Here is a 25,627-nt window from a genome sequence, read left to right as displayed (position 1 = left end):
ATTAATTATTCATTGTGTTCTTATTGATTTTAACCAAACTGGCAGATTCCATAAAGAATTTGATTCAGTTTGATTTAATTTTTTTTAAGTCAATTTGGTTTTGATTAATGTTTAGTGATTAGTCGGTTAAATTTTAAATATTCTTTAATGTTCAGTTGGTTATATAGTGATGATGGTGGGAATAACTAGTAGAATTCAAATAGAAAAATGATTCATATTAGGAATACGAGTCTCAGTAAGAATATAATTTTTAAATAGGATTGTGCTATTGAATATGAATATAATTTCAAATAGAAATGTATTTTTGTTGTTCTAAAAGATTAGAGTCTTATAGAATTTTCGGAATCATCGGCATTGTGATTGAATTGGGATTCTAAGTTATCAAATAAGATTCTTATTAAATCCACGAAAGATGAGGATGAATTAATCCTCATCAATTACATGAGGACAGGGATGGAGATATCTCAAAGAAGCGAGGATAGACATGCAAATAGCTTTTCCATCCCGCCCCGCCCTATTTTCATCCTTAGTCATGACTTATTATTTTTTGGCCAAGTTTTGAGATTCACTTCGGTAGGTGAATTCCATAGAACTCAACTCATCACGTTATTATGTGGAATTGAGTTTTCATAATTAAGTATCATTATGAACTTTTTAGAAGTTACTATAACTTTTGTAAAATATTAATTTAATAGCGTAAAAATTACAAATTTTAGCGTGCTTTGCTAACTTAACACGAATTTATAATTTTAGCAAAATAATACACCAACTTTTAATCCTTTTTAATTTTATCACCGAGCAATTGTCTATTAAAAAATTGGTGACATAGATACCGGAACAATGGTTATTTTGGTGGACACACTAACATTATTCTGACAAAAATTGTTCGGTGTTTAAAACTGCCAAAAACTGATAGTTCAGGTTTAATTTGCTAAAATTAAAAGTTCGTATTAAATTTTCAAAACATGATAAACTTCATGAATGTTTACACTATTAAACCTAAAATATTTAGTTATTCTCATAACCATACATTAGAAATGACATTGATTATAATAGTTCATAAATAAAGATGATAATAATTAAAATGTTATAATTTATATTAAAAATAATTATTATAAATAATAAAAATAGCAGGAAGTCTTTGTTAAAATAACAATAACGAATGAATAAGCTGATATATATATATATATATATATATATATATACACTTATTCAAATTAAATATTTCTATCTTTCTTACTTATCTCATATGATATTTTAATTGTACCAGAATACCTCAAAGACAAATTAGTTAAATACGAGATTATCTTATGAAAAAAATATAAATATATTAAAGAATTTAAGCTATATACCAATGAATTATAGCTCAAATAGTATAAGCATTAGACAACAAACAGCTAGATCGTGAATTAGATTCATTTCACAAACGCTCTCCCTCTTCAATTATATATTAAAAAAATAAGTTGTATGAATTTGGACAATTTAATAATTTAAGGTGAATATATTTTAATTATTTAAGGTAAGAAAGAATAATGTAGTCATATTAAATTGTACACATGAGACAATTTTCTCCAAATTTTATAGAATATTTTTTTTATTTGTTAATTTTACGTATGTTATACTATTTGATATAAAATTGTGAACATATGTTAAGAGAATTAAAATATTATAATAAACAATTTAATATGTATTATTTTTTATGTTAATTTTATAAAAATTGAATTTATACATGCCCTAAAAATCTTTAGATATCCCTACTATTTATATGGGCTCCTTTAAATATTTTTATAACAATAACTTATGTGAAAAAATAAATAAATAGAGTCGGCAGTTTAATATTTTCTATAAATATAGTTTGATCATTGTAATCATAAGTGTTATTTAACATTAATAATTAGTTAACGATAAAAAAAAATATTAATAATTAGTGGCATTGGAAGTTGGAAAAACAATGCTACTCCACTATAAGTAAATACTAGTTTCTTTTTTTGCAAGGATAGCCTCACAGTGTTTTTAATTTCAGAAACAACATTCGGGCCAAATCGTGTCCAAAATATTCGGGCCAAATAGATTTTCCCTTTTGAAAAAACAACATAATCAATAAATGTTACCATGTTGTTGGTCCTCTCTCGTTCGTTGTGAAAAGAAATTAGGGCAACTACTCCAATCTTTACAAACGTAACATTCTCAAATGGTCCACTACATCATTCCCGATCCATTAGCCCCTAAACGACGCAGTTTATTCCCATACTCTCTCAAATATCTAAACCAAACCAAACCCAACTAATTCAAAACATACCTCACTCTCACCATCTCCAATCAATGTCTTCACCTTCTCGCGCCTCCACCACCGTCTTCCCCACGCGCCGCCCATGGCGCGAGCTAATCCAACTCTCCTCCTTCTCCCGCCCCTACTCCGCCGGCGAAGCCAAAACACGATTAAACCGCAACATTAGCTACTTCCGAGTCAATTACACAATAATAATCCTCTTAATTCTATTCCTCAGCCTATTATGGCATCCTAAATCAATGGTCGTATTCTTAATTATCTTCATCGGCTGGTTTTTTCTATACTTTTATCGCGATCAGCCTCTGATCGTTTTCAACCGTCCGATTGATGATCGTGTGGTTCTCGGAGTTCTTGGAGCGGTTACTATTGTGGGGCTGGTTTTAACGTCTGTGTGGTTAAATGTTTTGGTTTCGGTGGTGATCGGAGTGTTGATCGTTGGTTTGCATGGTGTTATTAGAGGTACGGAAGATTTGTATGTTGATGAACAAGATTTTGGCGACGGTGGGTTGTTTTCTGTTGTGGGTAGTCCTACTAGAACTGGGTACACTCATATTTAAAATTTTGATTTGATTATTAAATGTTAATTATATTTTTCTGTAATTGTTTTTGCGTGATTTTTATTGCTAATAATATTTACGTCTGTAAATTGTTTAGTGTCAATTCAGCTCATATAGAAAAATGGAATCAATTATATTACGTCATGTAATTGGTTCTAGTTAATTACTATATCTTTTTAAAAATGATTGAGGAAGAAAAAAACTTATAGAATGAATATGTAAAAAAAATGGAACTCGCTATCTTATTTTTAAGAATAGAGATTTTTCAAAGTTCATTATTTGAAATTAAAAGGTCAAGTTTACTATTTACACTGTTAATAAAGATTGTATTTTTTTAATTTACACCATCTATTTAATATTAAATGGTGCAAATTTAATGAATTTGACTCCTTAAGTCTAAATGAATTTAAGGGATCCTAATCCTATTTTAAAATGTGGATCTGTTGATGAAAAATAGTGTCTTATGCTACTGTTTTTATTTTAGTTGGTACTTAGTTCTACACATATATGGTCACCGACTCACCGATGTAAACTATCAATTTTTTGTGTTTTAATAGTCAAATTTTCATGCTAAAAAAATAATAGTCAAATTTTAATTTTAACGTGAATATTACTATATTTTATTTCGGTAACTTGACTTTGAAAAAAATCAGTAATTTTATCGTCATCATTTAAGATTTTTTTTTCACTTGTGAAAATATTTGATTAATCAATCTTTACAACATAATTATGTGTAGTACATATACCATTTCAGTGAGTTTTTATTTATATAGTCAACAAAATATAATATTTGATGTATTTTATTTATTTACGATCATTAAATTAAATATTTTTAAATAAAATGTACACTAAATATTGAATAAAATAAATTACTATAAAGCCCTTTATATATATATCATAATTAACAGTTTACTAACACTTGTTTGAAAATCCTACTTAAACGTCTCTAATCTTCAATTTTCTTAACTTTTAAGCTCTTTTGTTAATTTTGGCAATCGTTAACGGAATTAAATGTGAGGTACCAAATCGTTTGAAAGTGATGTATCGAATTGTTTAACAAAATTAAAACTGAAGGACCACTTCATTAATAGAATTAACATTGGAGTGCTAAACCATTTAAAAATAAGTATCAAAATTAATAAAAAGGACTAATAATTAACAAAACTGAAATTTATGAACACTCAATAATTAAATAAGAAATCTTCTAAAGCCAAACACATATTAAGAGTTCCTCTCTTTTCTTTCTCAAATAAAAAACCCTACCAGTTAAGAGTTCTTTTTTTATTTTTCGCTTCGGCCGCCGTCAATGGTTTATTTTTGCCGTTGGCGCCATTTTTTTTATTACTTTAGAATAAAGTAAATAGCCGACTCTTTTTCATCTTTTTTATTTTGTTAGTAAATCTATTGATGAGGCGCATCAATTTTGATATATATACAAATTAAGAATCAAAGATAAATTAAGAACTTTCAAAACTGAAGATGAAATCGGTATAGGTTATAGTAGTTTCTTTTTAATAATTTTACTACAGCGGTTGTCTTTCTTTATAAAAGTTTTGATGTTCTTTCTCTATGAAAGATTAGTTTGTTTGTTTGTTTTATGAAGAGTTTGTGAGTAGTCTGTTGGACATATAAGGACTTGATCTTATTGTGGTAGAGCAGTTATGTAATTTTTATTTTATTTTATAAAACGATTTGCGAATTAAGGTTTACATCTTGTTACATGTCAGGTCATTAAAAACGATTATATTCTTTCTAAATTCTTACACTTGTAACTGCTTATTATTAATGGAAGATTATTTGATTGTAAAAAAAAAAACTGAAAGTGAAGAACCATTAAATTGAAATAAAAACTATTAAACTGTTAATTATATAAATGCAGGGTTTTAAAGTAATTTGTTTTATTAAATAATGTGATAAAATTAGAAAAAAATTCCTACATTACATTATTTTCTATTTTATTTACAAGTTTATTTTGTATTTTGTGTCTTTAGTTTTTTAATTTTTTTTTACAAAAATTGATTTCTTTTTAGAGAAAGAGAGTGTGACTATATAAAATTTTAATCTTTTTATAAATATATTTATTATCAATATAGAGTAAAAAATTAAAAAAATGCATAAATTTATTATAAATATATTTTAAAATGAAATATTTTAAAAATAATTCCATAGAATTATGAAAGCAACACTTTTTGTTGATATCAAGTAATTGTTCATGAGAATTCATTCATGATTCAACGACCCATTTTCAATTATATCACAATTTAATTATTAAAATATAAAAATTTAAAGCTCGTGAACTTTTATATAAACCACCGACAAAAAAATCCTAGCAGACTCATAATGCATAAAAGATAAAATTGAGCGTACTACTGGATTGATGAAGCTTGGATCTTCTTTAGATGAGTAAAGAGTGTACCAACTGCCATATAAAAATACATCAATTATTTATGAGAAAGGTGGAGAGCAAGAATTATGCAGCAAAGCTATTGCTTTTCTTATTAGTTTGCTACATTTTTCGTTAAACGAGTCCTTGATCCCTAGAAGTTTTGTTTTAGTTAAATGAGTCCTTGATCCCTATATTTTTCATGACTTATGTTGACTTACATTTCGGCTATTTATTTCCATTTTTTTAAAACGTTTTAAAAACTATAAAATGTATAATTAACTTGCAATAATTATATAGGCATAATATATCTATCTATCTATAATTATACTTCTTAGCCGTGTATTATAATTTTAAAATTTATTAGTTCGGTCTATTTTTTTCGAGTGTTGTCAGTTACATTCATTTTTAGTTTGTTGCTCATATTGGCGAGATACTATATACTCCCTCCGTCCATAAAAAATATGTTTGTTTCTATTTTAGGTGTCCCAAATTATAGGTTTGTTTCTATTTTTAAAAAGTAGTTAACTAAATAAATATAAAAAATGCTCTTAATTGAATTAGTTTTAGTCAACTAAATTAAAATGATAATGACTTTGATAACAACAATAATTAATGTTTTTGATAGTTTCAATTAATCAATAAAAATACATTGAAAAAAAAATGCATTAACTATTTAACAAGGGTGCTATAGAGAGTTAGTATTATTCTAATTAAATAAACTATCTTTTTCAATATGTGTGTAAATAAAACAAGTCTATCTTTTCCGGACAGATGAATTATAAAACGGATAATCAAATATATTTTGTGGATCGACAACCTCTATGATACCACGCCTCCTATCAAATAGAATATATTTTATACTCATAAATATATAATATTGTGTCAAATCAGTGTTTGTCAAATCAGTGTTTGAACACGTTATGCATATATTTGACAAAGATAAAATAAAAAGATCTTACCTAAAGAAAATTATAATCACTTAGCAAACGAGATATAATTTGTTATATATACATATATATTGCTCGTGTGAAGAATTAAACCCATAATTTTGACAAAATATTGAAACAAATAATTGTTCCCATGGAACTTTCTCCTTTCCCAGGGAGCGATTAATATCTTTCTGTTACTTATTTTCTTTAATGATATGCAGTGTTTTAAAAACCGGACCGAACCGGTTGAACTGCAAGCCAACCAGTGGTCCGATCTGAAACTTTAAAATACCATAGGACCGGATTGAACCAGTAAAAATCCTGGTGTTGAACCGGATTGGACCGGTAAAAAACAGCTGAACCATAATTTATTTCAATTTTTAAAAAATTTATTAAACCGGTTCAACCGGAAACCGGTGGCATTACCGGTCGGCCACCGATTCGATTTTTAAAACACTGATCCCATGTAACATACTGTCAGTAATTAATTAAAATAGAAGGAAGAATCATCAGTTAGGAGTCATTGTAGGAACCTAAGAAGCACGGAAACTTCGATAAAATTGCGTTTCCCGTTTCGGAAACGTTTCGGAAACCGGAAACTCTTGGACACCCGTACGAAACGTTTCGTGCCGTTTCTGTAAATAATAAAAATTAAAATTTGTAAAAAAATTTAAAATTATTACCCATAAACAAAAAAATCTAACTAATTACCCATAAATTTTACATTCGCATTGCACACAATACAACAAATCTACTTATTTGTGTTGAATTGTATTATATTTTTTTATATATTTATAAAATTTTAAATATTTAGTATATTAAATTGAATAATTTCGTTAATTATCATAAATATTTAAATAATACTTTTATAAATATATCCCTAAATTTTTGTTATTTACACGTTTCCCCCACGTTTCGTGTCCTTCATTTTGAAAAACTTTTATTTCCCCGTGTCCATTTCGTATTGTTTTCGTTTCCCGTTTCCGTGCTACTTAGGTAGGAACACTTTTGACATTGGTAATTAAATACATTTTGCCAATAATATATGAACACTTTGTGTGACAGGGAGTACCAATTCCATCATAACCTTTTATTTCTAAAAAAATGGTGTGAAATGACATTTTACAAATGTGGCAGTTGAACATGGATTTGTCATCAAGTAGAATGATAGGACATCATAGATATATAAGGCACTTAGGGCATCTCCAACCCAAAACTCATTTTTAAGTTTCAATTTATCCACTTTTATGTTTGCTACAATGTTTTTACTCCAACCCATTACCCCATTTTTCACACTAAAAAAATATTCTCTATATATTTTTTTATATTTAATACTACTACATTTAATCATTTACCATTTCACATCTATATTTATATTTTAAACACATACATCCTCATCTATTCATTTATTTAATAATGCTTAAATGATAATTTTAGCCAATATTTTCATGATATTGGTGGATCGAGGGGCAATTTACCAGATTATTAATTAAATATTTTTAATTTTTAATGTTGTTTATTAACTATTATTTTAATTTTTGTTCTAGGATTACTTTAATTATAATATTTATCTACCCGCTTTAATGTTTAATGTAATGTAATGTTTATGTTTAATGTAACGTAATTTTTATGTTTAAATAAAAAATATGTTGTTTAAATTTTATGTATTTAATTTAAATAATTTAATTTATTTATTTTATTTTTACCAATAAAAATAATTTGGATTACATTATGAAAAATTTAATTGGTATTTAATGAAAAGTTGGACCAAAATAAATATTTACAAAGTTAGCTATATAAATTGTAATTAAAAAGTAAATATTCAATTAACCAAAAAATGGGTTTGTGTGAATAGTGCATACCAAAAAGTGGGTTGCTACTATTCACAAACAAAGAAATGGGGTGGGAAGTAGGTATGGGTTGGAGTTGAAAAACAAGACCCAAACCCAAAAATAGGTATGGGTTGGAGATGGTCGAACATGTATCAAAAGTAAAGTTCAATGTGTTTTTTGATTAAATGTTAACAAATAAGACTAACATTTTCTGCAGTATCCAATCCAAGTTCCAAAATTGCAGCTAAGAAACAAATGTCCAAAATTACATTTCAGAGTTTCTTATAAGGTGGTATGTAAAACTGTAATACTTTTAAAAGCCTTTTGACAACTGTGCACTTACCAACTCTATGATGATTCAATGTCGACGAGTATAATATGCCACGGTGCCACGCTTTCCGTCCCCAAGAGCACTTTAGGTGCAGCCGTTGCGAAATCAACGGAAATTCCCATCTCATTGCTATTGAGGCTCAAACATGTGGGTGATTAGAGAAGAGCCAAGTGGCAAAATTTGGAAGAATAATTATTCAGGGTACGGAATCTTCCGAGCATAGGCCAGCACCATTACAAATTCCTTAGCTGAAGAGCCTATCGATGCTGTTATTTGTTCTGATGTTGATGATGTTTGTATCCATAAATCAACTAACTTGTACAACAGTAACGTAGGCATCACTCGTTTTCCCAAACATTTAATCTCCACCTGCAACAATACGATATACAACTCTCAGAAATAATGAGAGTAAACATATACATTGAGCATCATCCCGATGAGGAAGAAACCCAAGACGACGACTATTTGAATTTCCAATTAAACTACAATTGCTTCGGAAGATAATTTTCAAAAGCTTTTCTCACCTCGGCTTCACTAGCTAGGTCCAGTTTCTTTTTCAGGTACTTTTGGATAAACGACACAGGTAAATTTCCATCCCTGCCACGGAAGAAAAAAAGAAAATATCATATGCATTTACTTTTTTTACTTCATTCAATGATAACGGTATTATACGATTAATTATCGCATGTCAAATTTACGTAAAACTGGTCATCAACAATTATTACTGAAAATACAAATTCTACCCTAATTATAAATTCAAAATCATACTATCAAGAGTTCAAAAAGAAAGATATGAAACATGACGAGGCCAATTGTGACACTTTTGCCAGTCTGCAGTTTGCAAAGTTTTAGGCTCAAGCAATGCTTGAATGGAAATATTATCCTCAAACGTCGCCACCATGAATTGACGGAGGATTACCGAATCACAAAGGCCTTTCGGCGATTCGACAAAGTACAACATGCTAGAACAGCAGTCATTACTAGACAAAATATTATTAGCTTGTTTACATCGGAACTAAGGACAAAGCAGAGCCATATAGATGAATGATATTTTATGGACGGATGACAAAAACAATCATCTATATATGTGTTTATGAATACAAACTAATCAATGACCCATTTATAACGGCTTAAAACATTTATTTGAATTTATCGATGGAGCATTTCAGTTTTCTTCCCGTAGGAGATATCAGAATCTAGATAGCTTAGAAGCTTGGAGTTACCTTCATAATAGTTTTCATAATCATAACAAATCGAAACAACACAATTAGAACTGTAAAAGATACAAAGAAAAATTATCAAGCAGTGACAACAAAAGGAACTCACTTTATCCTCAAGTAATTCTTAGGAATTTGTGGCAATGGTTCATCTCCTTTCCTGAAACAAATGATAACATATAAGCAAGTATACAACCAAAAACGAAAAAAAAAAACTAACACATTCTAAACCTTTATTTTCCTAACATAGCCAAATTAATTTTTGAAAATTAGAAAGGATTCTCACTGGTCCGCTGAAGCCACTAGTGAAAACCAAATTGGGCCAGCTCTTTTCTCATGCTTGGCATTCGTATCCACCACTGCTTGAGGCGAAATGCCTGAATCCTCAAGGGTAGCTTCTTTTCTTCGACGAAGTTTGCGTGATCTTTTGGATCTGGATGGCTCTGAAGGTGCATCAATGCGATTTTTCTCATCTTCTACTTTAAATTTGCCATTGTTTTCTCTCAACTTTGTTTTTTGCAATTGAGATTCATTGTCATGATCATTACTACATTCTACTTTATTATCAGAAAAATGTGGGGACTTGAAAGACTTGCTTCTGTTTGCAACTTCCACTAAACAATTTAATGGTTGCCATAGATCTGATTTCGCATCAAATGATTCAACACCATTCTCTGCTTCATAATTGGGAGCTAATTCGCCAGCCTCGGTAGAAAAAGAATTCTGCAGTAATGAAATGTGTGTGTGAAAAATAATAATGAAATGAAGCAAGCACACAGCTGTTTCTCATAGCAAAAGTAGATTGCATGTTGCTTCTAACAATAAGGTTGACATTAGCATTAAACAAGACATATTTTACCTGCTTTGAATTCTGATTGATCTTATGTACAGTTTCAGAAGAAGTTGAGTTCCGTAAACGGTCTTCCACGGAATCTTCCTCATTTTTAACGCGTTTATCAACAGGAAAACCCGAATTTCGTAAAGAACTAGCCTTTCTAGGAAAAGGTCTTGTTCTCTTTCCTGTCGTCGTAGTCTGGGTTGATATTTTGGGAGCACTGACCACCAATGATGAAAGCGATCTCTCCTTCCTTCTAACTGGTAATACAACTGATGATGTGACTTCAGGTGCCTCAACCTTTCTTCTTTTTAATGGAAAAATCTTGGTCCTTACATCTTGCAAATTGTTGTCGGGCCTGATATTGACATATAAATCTTTGTTTTATATTAAATTTATGCACAAAATCTGCATGCATTCTACAATATGAACAATAATAACGAAACCAACAATATAAGCCTATGTTCTAAGCATGAAAAAAAAAGTACTAACATTCATATAGGCAAATGGCAAATTACAAATGAGTATTTCGTCTACTGATACTGCTAATGGCTATTTTCTCTATAAGAAACCACACTTTCTACTTATGGATACATTTCATACATACCTTGAACTAAAACCAAACTTCATCTCAAATAATTTAGCTTCAATTAATATTAAACACTACTTAAATTTTCTGCTCTATTATTCTTCAAAATGTGTATCCGCTTGCAATAAATGACAACTTTCTCAAGAGTTCATTGCCTTTGTGTAAACAAACAAAATAACAGATGGAAATAATGGTGCAACAGAAATAAACTCTGAAGATAATCCTACATTCACATTAGCATTTCTTATATGCAGCCTTTTGAGACAAGGATGACATTCTTTCTGCATTTCATTGAACTTGAATCATATCCCACCCGTGCCTTCAGATTATTCTATAATCATATTGTTGAGCAGGAACGCAACTTAAAAATCCGAAAAAATCTTGAATTCATGGCCAAACATAAATTGCCACCTCTCAAGTCTTAGCAGAAGTTGTTCACTATGGTTATGATTCATTAAAAGTAGCAATTCATAAGAGCAATCAAGAATAGAGGTAAAGGCTATTATTATGAGCAATTGGTAGCTAAAACATTAGTGAAACGGAATTCGAAACGCCTTCAAGCCCAGATTTATCAACAACAAGATATTACTTTTGCAGTTCATACTACAAAAGGTTCAACTTAAAATTATCATTCATATGAATGAGAGAGAGTGATGAATATTAAAACTACCTTAGTTTTTCCAATGGAAGACAACCCAGATCAATGTTGCAAATAGGACAACATTCCACACCCTCATCTGATATCTTCTTATATATACACTTCCTGCAAACTGAAAAACAGAATCTCACAAAATCATAATCATAATCATCTACTACATGTCCATTCAATTAAATAGCCCAAATTAATATCGAATCAATCCCAGCAAGCAAAGAAGAAGACGAAATCTTGAAACACGTATTACTTAAGCTTTACTTCAATTAATCTTGAATCTAAGCATCTTCTAAAGTAGTATACAGTAAAATTACCAAACGACTACGTCAAAATCAAGATAAAGAAATTAATTAAACAGCAGCCTGGAGCAACCCAGATTATCATCATCATCATCAACAACAACAATGCGAAATATACAAGATTGAATTGAGAAGAGAAGAGAACAAATTACACGTGTGTAGACATTCAGATATGGTAGTGGCATCTCTCAGTAAGTTATCACAGAGAGGACATGTCATGCACGCCGCAATTCTTTCTCTCTTCACTTTCACCACCTGATTCGCCATTTTAATCGCCTCTCACGTACTTACTTAATAATTCAACAACTGCATGTTATTACATACATAACAATTAACATAACCCATCAACAATTACACACAAAAACACGCAAGATTCACGTTCTTCTTCTGCTTCATGTATCTAACTCCATTGATACAGGTGCATTAATATCACAACAGCTGGTCGGAATATAAAGAACCGTAACAGATTAACAATAGAAACAATCTAGAAGAGGAAACTGAAACGTTTTTTAGATTAGAAGATATGGGTAATGAAGATTTGTGAAGAATCGACGTGGGTTTTGGACAAGAACTAGAGAGAGAGAGCTTCAATGTTGTGTTTTATTATACGATCTAAATCTAGAGAGAGAAGTCGTTGAAAACATAATGAAATTAACAAAACTAAAGCGTGAACCAATTCTTCATTTTCTGCTATTAATATTATTATTATTTCTTTATTGGATTTAATTGAATTCTTTTTTACTAAGACTTATACTATGTACTAGTACTGTTTTCGGATTAACTGAAGCTGGAGTGAGATGCTAAAATGCGCTGTGGGTGCGCATGAAGGATAATGTGCACCCTCGGACAGGAGCGCGAGTTTCGTGTTTGCGACGGCGCAAAACGAGGGATGGGAGTTATAGTGTGCACAGGTGCATGTTAGCGAAGGGTAGTACGTGTTACTAACTGTTAACAGCTCAACGTTTTACAATATGGTCTTGTTTTATTTAATTTCTTTTTTCTGTTTCCTAATATTTTTTAAAAAGAAAAGAATATTTATAATGTATAAATTATACCCTGAAATTAAATTTTCAATATTATTTAATAAAACACTTATAATTTTTATTTTTATTAATACAATTTGTTTATACATCTAGTATAAATGGTTTTTAAATTTTTAATTTTTTTTATAACGTGTAAGTAAGATGTAAAACAGGAAAATGTATAATTTAAAATGAAAAAAAGAAAATGCTTTACTTTGGTGGGAAGTTGTTGTTTGTAGATGATAAATCTTAATGTGAAAGACAGGCGGGTGAGTAAAGCCGCTTCATATTAAAAGGACAAAAGGAAATAGTTTATGAGAAGGAAAATATTTCTTTACTTTGTTTTTTGTTTTTAGATGGATAATAAAATAAAAATGTAGCTCCATTCACATGGCTTTAATTAACAAATTATTCAAACAATTCCTCTCAAAAAAAATTATTCAAACAACAAAGAAAGGGAAGAAAGTAAGACATAGTAAGTTTTATTCATCCTTCTAAAAAAAGAAAAGAGCAATTACGCTAAGATATATGAGGTATACTATAATTAACAGTTTGATATTTTTTATTTCAAAATTCTATTTATTGGTTCTTCAATTTCAATTCAGTTAACTATTAGGTCCCTACGTTAATCTCGACACTTATTTTCAAACGATTTGGTACCCCACCTTTGTTTTGTGAACGATTTGATCTTTCACTTTTAATTTTATTAAACGATTTGGTCCCTCACTTTTAAACGATTTAGTACCCGAGTTTCAATCCGTTAAACGATTTGATTCCTCAAATTAACAAAATGATCTCTTAGTTAACGAAATTAAAACTGAGGGACCATTAAATAAACTTTTAAAATAAAGGGTATCAAACTGTTAATTATGGTATAATTCAGGAGCCTCTAAATAACTTGTTCAAAAGAAATTTCTTTCTCTCTGATTTTGTCACAAATACTAAAATGATCATAAATGGAATTTTTTTGTAAAAAGTAAAGTGATTAATCTATAATAAATATAAAAGTGTATTCGCAGAGAAACATTTCCATTCACGGACAAAAATACCCTCTACATATTTTATTTAATTTGATATTTCTAATTGTGACATATAAGAATATTTGTGCTTAACAAATAGAAAAATAACATTCATAATCCATAAAGGAGACATATTAAAAATAATTATCGCAGTAGTTACCATTATGTATTAAATTTCTAATCTTAAAAGAAATTGTGCAACAACTATCCTTATGTGTTAAATTCCTAATACTAAAAGAATATGACGAGTTTCATTAATATTAAATAATCATATTATAATATTTGTGTTAAAACTTTAATATTTTTTATATTTATTAATTATTTACTATGAAAAATAATATAAATTTGCTTCAATCATATTATCATTTTTTAATAACAACAATATAAAAATTAAATTTATTGCTTAATTCTAACTTTTTAACATTTTCAATAAAAGAAATTAAAATTTTATAAAATAATTAAACAAAAACAAATAAAAAACACAAGTCTAATAAAATTTAAATAATAATATATTATTACAAAACTATACAATTATAATACTAAATAACGGGTCATATAGATATTGTTAACGTGCGTAGCAGCGTAGCACGTGGCCAAAAAAACTAGTATATACTAAAATTAATTTAATATGTATAATTTAAACTAGTTAGTAATATATTAATTTTAAAAATAAAAAGGATGGTCGATTGACCACCATTGAATAATGAAGTTTATCCACGACATTGTAGTGTTTATTTCTCTTTATTTATCCGTCCATGAATGTATGTTGAAGTTTTTTAATTTTGATCAAAATCTTTTGGTTTGTACGTCAAAGTAATTTTTCTCGTCAAGATTTCTTGAAACCTTTTTCATTTGTACGTCGAATTATCTAATGTAGTCTAGATTTTAAACTTTTTGGAGGATGAAAATTATTTTTAGTATAAAAAAATATTTATATGTTTTTTTGCGTCTCGGAGTTCATTGAAAATTTATAATTATGAATATGAATTTTAAAATTTTGCAATTGTCTAAATGACAAAAGTGATAATTAAATTTTTTGTTTCAAGTAAATTTTGTTTACTCTTGACCTTTCGTATGACACCTTAGCAAGAAATACGACTTGATTCATCCCCTCAATTAATATTTTTATGATATTTTTTATTGCTTTCGAATTTCAATCTAATTACGACTTTCATAATTATAATTTACTATTATTTCATTTTGATGAATATTATCTTTGAAAAAAAAAAGTTGAGAAACTATTGCAAACTAAACCATAAATTTTACCATATTTGCAATTTTAACGCAAACTTAACTACATCAATTTAAATGGCGAATTATTAGTTCTCTACAATACAAAGGCCGAATGATTTTTGAATAAAAAATATTGATATAGACGCTGAAACAATAATATAATAATATATATTCTACTGTTCACATATTAGTATATCTTTTTATTAAGAATTTATTAGATGTTCAGATTTGTTAAAAGATGGTATAATTTGTATCTTAAACTGTAAAAATTGAAAAACTCTATGGATATTATAAAAAAAACATGAAAGTTTATACTTAGTTTATTATTTCATTATTTGGTCGATAAAAATTTAATATGAATTTTATTATTTAAACTATTCAAATTCTATTGTTGCATATAATAAGTGAAAAATTATTGCACACAACCGTTGCGCCATGTCATTCATGCAACAAACCAATTGTGCGTTAGCCATGTGGAAAACTGAATGATAAAAAAAATAAGTAATAATTAAAAGATTCCCTATCGCAAATACTCATTGGTTTGATGTAAAAATGACGTGGCGCAACGGTTGCATGAGATAAACACTCATAATAAGTTGCTGTAGATAAGAATATATCATGTCATTAGTTATTGATATAAAGAAATTTCATCATTTTTCTTTTAATTTATTATTGGAATAGCATCCGATAATGAAATTGCATTTCTGTGCTGTGGTGCAAAGGTGAGTTATTATATAGAGCATGGGAAGTAATTGCTGAGAGACAAAATAATTGCAATTGCTGAATATTTACCCTAAATTAGTTACATGAACCCACATAAGCAATCATTTGGAACAAAATGAATTGCTATATAAATAAAGGAGTGGCTAACACGAAACTCCAGAAACGGTGTTGAAAAAGAAATACTATATGATCAGAGATGATGTAATTTATAAGGCTTTTATTTGAGCATTATATATATAGCAGCGTGCTTCTCTTTTCCAAGAGTGATTCACTCAAGGACCTGCCTAACCGTGTGCCTGTGACGAACTTGTGTGTAAGAATTGATAACTATTTTAGTTTTTCTATAAATTTATACTTAAGTAATACCCAGTATTATAAATTTATAGTGAAATATTTATTTGCCCGTTTTTATATATATTTTTCATGGAATCTATTTAATTTTGTTTATTATAAATACTTCTTTGTTTTATCGTGGCTTCAATTTGTTTCCTAATTGAATCACTCTTGGACATTTTACATGTTTATGAATTTTTTTTACAGTAGTCGCATCGCAAATAAAAATATATTTTTTCACTCAAATAGATGTATATAATCATATGAAAACTTACACAAATTTTATTAAATAAAAATATCAATCAAATCACTCCCTCACTACCAAACTGTATACACATCATAAATCGAACGTTACATGTATTATTATAATAAAAAAATAACAACAATACCATGAATGATGAATATTGAGACCGAAATTTTGACTTTAAGATCCAACACAAAGAACATTATGATAACCATAAGAATTGTTGGGTGTAGGCTCGTTGCACTTTTGTGGCTGAATTCAATGGCTAATTATATATATGAGAGGGTCCATACTACAGCATTGGTTTTGTATTTTGGTTTTGCAATTTGAATTTGCTGATCCACTTGTTGATAAGTTTGTCTTTATATCTTTCTCCTTTCGGTCTAGATTGATTGATTGAACATAATATATCATGTTCGAATAAAGGATCGTATCCTAAATATGTACACTTCAATTCACGACCCAACAAGACCCTTATGCCGAGCGTACGAAATTATTGACGCAAATAGGGTTGCACAAAGCATACTTGTGATAATTACCACCTAATATATCAGGCAAAAACATTTCAGTGCTAGCAAATTAAATAAACTCTTGGGTTAAGATTTCTACTTATGATGGAAGGGTTCTTCGGGTTTGGTCCTTTGGAAATTGTTTAATAACCAATTCATCCGAAAGATTACGTTGCGAGAGTCAATGAGATCGAAAGGTTAAGAGTTCAATTTGTGTCTATGTGATTAATTAAATGTATAAAGTAAAGTGCATAAGTGAGCATTTCACATACCCATTTAAATACGTAACTATGACCCTCCCTCCATGTATACTTCAAGTTCATGCCAAAAATTGCTGCCACCAACGAATATACAGACAAACACACAGTTCCTGAACATAGGAACAGCTCCAGCTGCGTGCCCCATGAAATTAACCAAATAAGAAAGAAAGTTATCAATGTTGTGCAGATGAATTGGAGAAATTAAAGAATTTCCCAATTAATCATATCATTTGATTACTAGATCGATGAATACCTGAATAAGTTGATTTCGATGATTATCAAGCTGAAATAAAAATAAAAAGATATCAAACTATTAGATTTATGATGCTGCATTGCCTCCAGACAATTATTTTTTTAGGATATCTTCAGGCTTTTTTAAAATATAACGGAAAATGGTATTTTTGACCTAACCTTAGGACTTGATAGTGAATTACCCCAATTTATATATAAACTTGTCCTTAAAACTTCATACAACAAAGAGTTGACATAAATTTGTCCAAGGAATTACCTGGATATTGATATAATCCTCTGTGTCATCAATATATTCCCGCAGCTGATAGGGCAAAAAGATTTGTACATGCATCAGAGAAAGGAGGTATATCAGTAATGTTCATCATTTGCCTTTCCCAGAAACCAGCAAAGATCAATGCCATGCAAATTGGAGTCTAAATGGCATCACTCTACCGTCGTCAATTTGTTCAATGTGCCGTCAATCTGCATGAAGTAAGCCTGCCAAGAAAATCATCTTAGACTTTAGGGAGAATCAACGTACGACAGTTCAGATCAAAGAACTTTTCGCGTTAAGTAATATAAAACATTACTAGTAAATAGTCACCAAAATGAAACAAAAAATATACTTCAGACACCAAACTGTAATAATAAGATACTACTTCAGTAACTCAACCTCAAGCAACATCTCAAGCTCCTCGACATCATGCTCTTCTTGCATTGTTGTCACACTGGCCCTGCTTGTTCTGGATATCTTAGAGCCTATAGTGGGAGAGCTAAGAAACCAATTGCCAGGAGCTCCAGAGCTACTAACAGGTGAAAAGCTAACCAACTTTCTAGATAAGTAAAGGTCTGCCATGTCATCGTCATCATCCAGAAGTTGTTCAAGTTCATCTCTTATCTGCACACCAAAATGCGCCACAAATCCAATCTTAACTTGTAAAATATAGAAGGCCAACGAATTTATATCAATAAAGGTTCATTTCACCCTTACAACTTAGCACAAAGGACCAAAAATGTTCTAAGTTAATGGTTTTAAACAAATAAACCCAAAGCTGATAAAGCATGATCATTAGAAAAAGGGGTACAATGACCAAATTTTACCAACATGCGGATTTATTTATCAAAAACTGCCAATTTAGACACTTTTTTCTTTTATACCAAGTTGAAGGGGTGAAAAGAACTTTTGTTGTATTACTATTCACGACTTTGGCATATTCGTCCACTATAAATCAAAATAAAACCTAGGTCAGTTTGGTCTAATATAGATTCGATTATTGTCAACTATATCTTATCGTCAATCTAAAGAAAATGAAATGTCTTCAAAAATGGTACAAAGGGGTGAACATTTGATCGGTTCAGTCGAAATCGAATCGACAAGTCTCAAACCGAATTAACTGGTTGACCGAATAGCCAAAACCAAACCGACCAAATATAAAAAGTAAAAAAAATCAAATTACCAGAGAAAATTAGAAAAAAGAAGTATCGGACTTTTAGTTTATTCGGCCGGTTTGTTTAATTTAGATAAATAAATTTCAAACCAAATCGATAATCGAAAACCAAATTTTTTTATTAAAACCAACCAACCAAATCAAATTTAAAACCTAACAGACCGAAAATCATCGGTTCGGTCGGTTAATTCGAACGGCCGGGTTTTTTTTCTCACCCCTATTGCACAACTGTAATCTTTTAACGATCTAAGAGCATCTCCAATGCAGTGCTATAGTTTGTGCTAAATTTAGCATATGCTATATCACGTGCTAAATTTAGCACAGACTATAGCATATGCTAAAATTCAACAACCAATAGCAATTCATTATTAATTACAATTTTACCATGGTCATTTTTGCATTTATTATTTTAACCTACTTTTTTTTATTTTATTTTACTTTTTTTATTTTAAATTTTGTACCTCTATTTAATTTTACAACATCGATTTGATTTTTAAAAGTAGACCATACATCAGTATAATAAAAAAATTAAATAATTTATTTTTATATAATTCATCGATTATTTTAATTATATCTTTTGAAAAGCTCATTATTAAATTAAAAAAAATATTACATAAATTTTAGTATAAAATATTTAATTAAAAAAATTATTAAATAATTAGCAATTAATAAAATTAAGAGATAATTATCTTAATAAATAGTTATAACATTTCTTTTTAAATTTGTGCATTGGAGTAAAATTTAAAATGTTATGCTATCTATAGCATTTTACCACTTTTTCATGCTAAATTTAGCATAAAAAGTAGCATCCCATTGGAGATGCTCTAAGCTTATATATGTGATAATTTAGTCTACAATTAAAAGAGTACATGAAAAATATTGAACAAGTCTACCAAGTCAATACTCTTTTTCATAAGTAACTAAATATTATTTAAAGATTTAATTATATTTAAATGTTTTGTAAGACATAACTAAAATTTAATAATTTCTATATATCTAAAAACTAAAAAAAGAGAGTAATAATTTATGTATTTTCAATATAAATAATAATATTTTTAACAATTATTTGATTTTACCAACGAGGTATATCTCAAATGGTATAAGTGATGGGCTCTCCATCTCAATTATTTGATATTTTTAATTGAAATATAATACCTAAGTTTTGGATTGCTAATAATTTTAAAATTTCATTGGATTTTATACAAGGGGTTGCAAAGAGTCAAAAGTTTTAAATTATTTTCAAAATTTATAAGTTTTATATAAATAATTTTAAGTAAACGATTAAAATATTATAAAAATAATAATAATTTGTTCGTGAATCATTCATTATTTTTTAAGAATATAGAAATTGTTAAAGTTTAATTAGCTACCTATGAGATAATTGCAACTAATAATTGAAAATCTTGATGAATTTAATAGACTTTTTTGAGATTTTTATATAATTGTGCAGTTGTAGAATTTTTCATAAAAATAAGTTAAGGGGCTAGAGTTGTAGTACTATATTTTCAATAAGTTGGAATCTTATTCATCAAAAAATAAAGTTGGAATCTTAATCTTTTCTAATTGACAATTTGAAAAATTGATAGCAAGGGAATTTATGCTTGACTAAACTGGCACAACTTAGCGTTCTGCATATAAATGACAATTAAGTTTAATAAATGAATTTATAAATTCATTTGACCTATAACACTTACTTTACCAGCAACTAAGTGCTCTGTTATGCTTTATCAAAAGAAAAAAGTGCTCTGTTATGCACTATGCAGCATCTAGATTTAGAAAATTCAGAAATTTGGATTGGTCAGACTACCAATAAAGGATAAAATGTAAATATTCTAGAGAGGATTCCAGTCACTTGTTTTAGCAGTGTAGGTGCCACAAAGGAGATTATTAGGTGAAACTAGTTCAGCACATTCATTTCAAATTTAATATGTTTGGTGATTATTTACCCTTATTAATGAAAGTCACATCACTTCTAAATAAAAAATTATTAATGATTATTAATTAAACGGTTTATAATACTACGTAGTGCACCTAATTTACTTAAGTATTTATCGGTATAGAGATATTGACATACCTTTTGAACCCGATTAGTCAATCTGGTCATAGAACTCTTCAATTTACGCACCCGATCCAAGTTAAGACTGCTAATCTGCATAACATTATTGCAATTCGACAGAAATATGGAAGAACTTGTCTAATTTATAATTAATCCAAATATCAAATTCATATATCATCAAGAAATTAAGGCCTTTTACCTTGGAGGTAAGCTCATCTAAAGCAGGATAAGCATCCGTCTCCAATTCTTGAGTACGCGCATCTAGAAAACTACAAATGGCTTCCAATGCAACCTCTAATGCTCGGAATTCAAATGGAAATTCTACAATATATGATTAGCAATTAGCATGATCCATAACCAAAACGAAATTTAAAACCGAAGCAATTTAATTAACAGTCGAATATTATACCGATTTCTTCGCCCGTATCGACATCTTTTTGCACCCCAGAGTGCTGCTCATCTTCTTCACCTTGAACTTGACTAGTAGTGACACACACAAGAGGCAACCGTCTTCGAAGCTCTTCAACAATAGGAATTACATTATCATCCATTGGATCTCTAAGCAACACCTACTAATCAACAATTCATAATTAATTGCCTGACTAAAACCAGCTCGCAATCCACAGTTTAGCTAACAAATTCTTCATTTCTAAACTAAACAATGTGTAATTCAATCTGAACTCAGTTTATTCGAAAAACAAAATGAAAAAATTAACTGCAACAAATTAACAACAAATACTTACCTCTTCTGCTGTGATTATAGCTTTAATATGCTGCAAAATCAAAATAAGAACAAATCAGAAACAAAAGCAATCAAAACAGGTACAAAAATCAAACTGAAAAAAACTTGAAAACTGAAAAAAAAACCTCCAAATTGAGAACAATAACTCGCTCTCGGCCTAAAATAGTAGAAGGATAAGATAAAAGAGGATCAAGCATTCGAAGATCTCGAGCGTGAATTTGAACTCTCCGCATAATAGCATACTTGTCCACATCAAGAATCGTACTCTGTCCATTGCTATCCAGCAAAATCCAATTCGTAGAGACAGCCGTCTTCTTCTTCAGAGCCGCCTGAGTTTCGACCGGAGCAAAAACTGTGTCTCTGTCCATTAATTTGCCGGAGTTCAACACATGCTTAAAGCAAGCAAGAAAAACGGTTATTTTTTGCTTAGCAGGTGGTAGTGTGAAATAGAAAGATGGGAGAGAGGTGAGGATTGCATGGATTAGAGTAGAATACAGCAGGCAGATAAGTTTTGTTTTAGTTTCACCTGCATGTTTTAAAGCGTGGTCCCCTGCCTGGCTGCCTCTAACCAGTGACGGTTTTTAGATATATTTGTAGTTTTTATAAAATAAATTGTATTATTAAATATATTAAATTCAAAAATTATTTTTCTATACAAACTTTTACGTTTTTGTCAATTACGGCTAATTTTTTAATTTTTATAATTATTTTCAAATTTAAAAGGCTTCTTTTTCCCTCTGACAAAATTTTTGAATTCCAGTTTTTAAATTCAGGTCTTTGAATTTTTTTCAAATACGCCACATTTTTATTAACTCTTTTATAAAGTTAGACAATATTTTCAAATTTTGATCGCAACCAATAAAAAATGTAAAAAAAATTAGCCACAATTGGTAAAAAAACAAAATGTTTGAATTTTAAAAATAAATCTATCTAAATTCAGTATTAGCTAATTGCTATTTGTAAATCTCATTGTTTTATGAATTTTCATAACTAACATTTCAAATTATTGTAGATAAATATCATTATTTATTATAAAATTACTAGATATATAATATTTTTGTGTCACTTTTAAATTTATTTTTAAAATATCGATTTATTACTAATCTATACTATATATAAAAGCACGGATGGGGGGGAACAGACAAATTTACTGAATAACCGTTTTCAGTTTACTATTAAATAAAGATTTTATAGTCATTAACTAATTAGTTATTTAATTTATCACTATTGTAATTAAAGTCCTAATTAGAATAGGTTGCTAAATTATCTCCAATTTAGTTTTTAGTATGTAAAAAATAACTAAATTGTTTTCAAATTAGTAGGTTTACCTATCTTTTAGTTTGATTGAACTACAAAATTAAAATATTGTATTTGGCCAATATATTATTATTTAAATTTCTATCTTATTATTTTTAAAGATAGAAATTAATAAAATTAAGTTAATTATTTAATTATGGTTATTATAAAATCAAATGAAGGATAAATTCAGTATGTAAAAAAAATGTATAACCGAATATATTATATTTACTTTACAAAAATTCTTAACTAATTTAATATTAATTGTAAATAAAAAATTGATATAATTATATTAAATTTACTAATATATTTATTGACGAATTACGTTACGAGCCACGTGCATAGCACGTAATGCGAAACTAGTTTACTAATATGTAAATATTAATATATGGTGATATTACATCATATTGCAATATATATTTACGAATTAATTATGTTTCAAATTCATAGTCTGTCAATAAAAAGCTATGAAATTGGTATAAATACATTTTTTTCTAAAAAGGTTAATATCTACAATAGACTTAAAAATTCCATTGGATGTAATAATGTAAATTATTTTATATGATGTTAAAGATTTATATATAGCTACAAATAGCATAAAATAGTTCTGCTCAACTAAAAAAATAAAAAATTATCACTTGTAGAGCTCAATAGTTCAAATTATTGTATTTTCAAATAATTTGGGTATAATTAGAATTAGTCAGTTTAGTTTGAATAATTCCAAATAAATTTATGGGTCAATTCTATAAAAATGAACTTTACACGAAATTTTATTTTAATCACGACTTTTAAAAATTGTCATATAAAACCATGACCTTTCATTTTTTTCAAATCTATCACCGATTATTTTTCGGTGTATTTTTATCTTTCATTTTTTTTTAAATCAGCCGGATTCCGGTTGCCACGTCAACAAAAATACACTAAAAATTAATTTGGTGATAGATTTAAAAAAAAATGAGAGTTCATGGTTTTATATGACAACTTTTAAAAGTCGTGATTAAAATAAAATTTCTTGTAAATGTCATGATTTTTATGAAAATAACCCTAAATTTATTAGCGGTTTCAGTGAGAATTGCTTTTAAGGATTAAAAAGAGTTGTTCACGTTCCTAAAGCGCGTGGAGGAAGATGGTTTTCTAGATTTCATATTTGTGTGATAGAGTGGCCAGGCATGATGGTTAGTGGTAAACTCATTTCGCATTGGGCAATCAGTTTATCACAATAATTGAATTACTCATTATACTCCCGTCATATACTCCCTCCGTCCCAATAGAGTTGTCCACTTTGCCTTTATCACATAGTTTAAGAAAAGCAATCATTGTTTATAGTTTTTGTAAAATTTTCCTTACTTTTCTTGTCATACCCCTATTTAATGTAGTGTCCACTTGCAATTTACTTTTATTAGTGGACTTTAAATAGGGGTAATGTAGGAAAATTAAGTGTAAAGTTAGTTACTTTTTGAAAGTGGACAAGAGTTTTGAGACAAAAAAAATTCTCAAAGTGGACAACTCTATTGGGACGGAGGGAGTATTATTTACTCCCTCCTTTCTCTTTTCCATTTATACAAATAAATTTATTTATAATTATTTATTTATATATAATTTCAAAATAACTTTAATTATTATTTTTTTAATTTATCCTTTTCTAATAAATGACTCAATGATTCAATTTATAAAATATTTATTAGCTAGTAAGATTATATTAAAAAGGAAAGGATCGTAAATGAATATAATTATATACATTTAGTCTGCTATCAGATCGTTTATGTTCGGTTCGTTACATGAACGAAGTGTTCATATTCGGTTTATATTCATTTGAATTTTAAATAAGGTGTTCATGTTCGGTTTGTGTCGAATTCATGTTCGTTCGTCTGCTAACTGGACGAGCTCGTGAACGTGCTCATAAAAATACTAAACGAGGAGCTTTTATACGAGCGAACATGAATTCAGCTCATTTAGCAGCTAAGCGAATGAACACATGTTTTTATTTTTATCAAACTACATGATTTTACTATTTTTTTATCAAACATACATATTTTTTAAAAATACATAGTCTATATTAGAGTCGTCCACCGCTGGATTATTGCGTACTGAAAGAATGAAACATTTAGATACAGATAAGGCAAAACAATGGCATTTTAAAATCTTTTATAATAAAAATAGATTATTATATGTGAAATATCAAGTGTCCGATATTTTTAATGAAAAACGTTTATTAAACAGTAAATTTTGTGCTACCTACATGATTAGAGGATAACATGCTAATTAGATATGGAATAATTACAAAAAATCCAAAAAATGGGGAAAAATTATAAAAATGCATATTTTTCAAAAAGTTCACATTAAATACCTAAAAGATTTACAAAAAATACGAAATATATTTTCATTTTTTTACGTAGTATATCATAGATGTATTAAGGATGTATTGATAATATATCAAACATGTATTTTTATAGTAAAAAATGTACGTAAATTAAGTAAATTCTTTTAATTTTAAAATAAAATTAATTTTTTAACTAAATACATATTTTTGTAAATTAATGATCTTTTAGGATGGTTTAGTAGTGAACAAAGGATCAAATCGCCCCCTCAACTTG

The 25,627-nt window shown here is 28.6% G+C and overlaps 3 protein-coding genes across 3 annotated transcripts; 1 reads left to right on the top strand and 2 right to left on the bottom strand.

The window, feature by feature from the left end:
* Nucleotides 1–2,129: 2,129 nt before the first annotated feature.
* On the top strand, nt 2,130–2,950 carry LOC126686121 (PRA1 family protein E-like). Its single transcript, XM_050380150.2, has one exon. The coding sequence runs from the start codon at nt 2,323–2,325 to the stop codon at nt 2,845–2,847; it is 525 nt and encodes a 174-aa protein (XP_050236107.1). The 5' UTR covers nt 2,130–2,322; the 3' UTR covers nt 2,848–2,950.
* Nucleotides 2,951–8,153: 5,203 nt separating this feature from the next.
* Nucleotides 8,154–12,624, bottom strand: LOC126653986 (E3 ubiquitin protein ligase DRIP2-like). Its single transcript, XM_050347992.2, has 7 exons — nt 12,070–12,624; nt 11,637–11,736; nt 10,402–10,735; nt 9,829–10,265; nt 9,652–9,702; nt 8,850–8,922; nt 8,154–8,694 (listed from the first exon to the last, which is right to left on the bottom strand). The coding sequence occupies exons 1-7, from the start codon at nt 12,182–12,184 to the stop codon at nt 8,518–8,520; spliced, it is 1,287 nt and encodes a 428-aa protein (XP_050203949.1). The 5' UTR covers nt 12,185–12,624; the 3' UTR covers nt 8,154–8,517.
* A 3,879-nt stretch (nt 12,625–16,503) lies between these two features.
* LOC126653987 (magnesium transporter MRS2-I-like) lies at nt 16,504–22,271 on the bottom strand. Its single transcript, XM_050347993.2, has 11 exons — nt 21,863–22,271; nt 21,739–21,768; nt 21,405–21,564; nt 21,195–21,316; nt 21,014–21,088; nt 18,165–18,389; nt 17,945–17,989; nt 17,769–17,813; nt 17,514–17,543; nt 17,273–17,392; nt 16,504–17,033 (listed from the first exon to the last, which is right to left on the bottom strand). Exons 1-11 carry the CDS (start codon nt 22,103–22,105, stop codon nt 16,947–16,949), a joined length of 1,182 nt encoding a protein of 393 aa, XP_050203950.1. The 5' UTR covers nt 22,106–22,271; the 3' UTR covers nt 16,504–16,946.
* Between the last annotated feature and the right edge of the window lie 3,356 nt (nt 22,272–25,627).

The sequence above is a fragment of the Mercurialis annua genome, linkage group LG6, assembly GCF_937616625.2.
Source record: "Mercurialis annua linkage group LG6, ddMerAnnu1.2, whole genome shotgun sequence".
Classification (NCBI taxonomy): Eukaryota; Viridiplantae; Streptophyta; class Magnoliopsida; order Malpighiales; family Euphorbiaceae; genus Mercurialis; species Mercurialis annua.
Note: the sequence above shows the minus strand (reverse complement) of the source record. Positions and strands in the feature narration are given on the sequence as shown.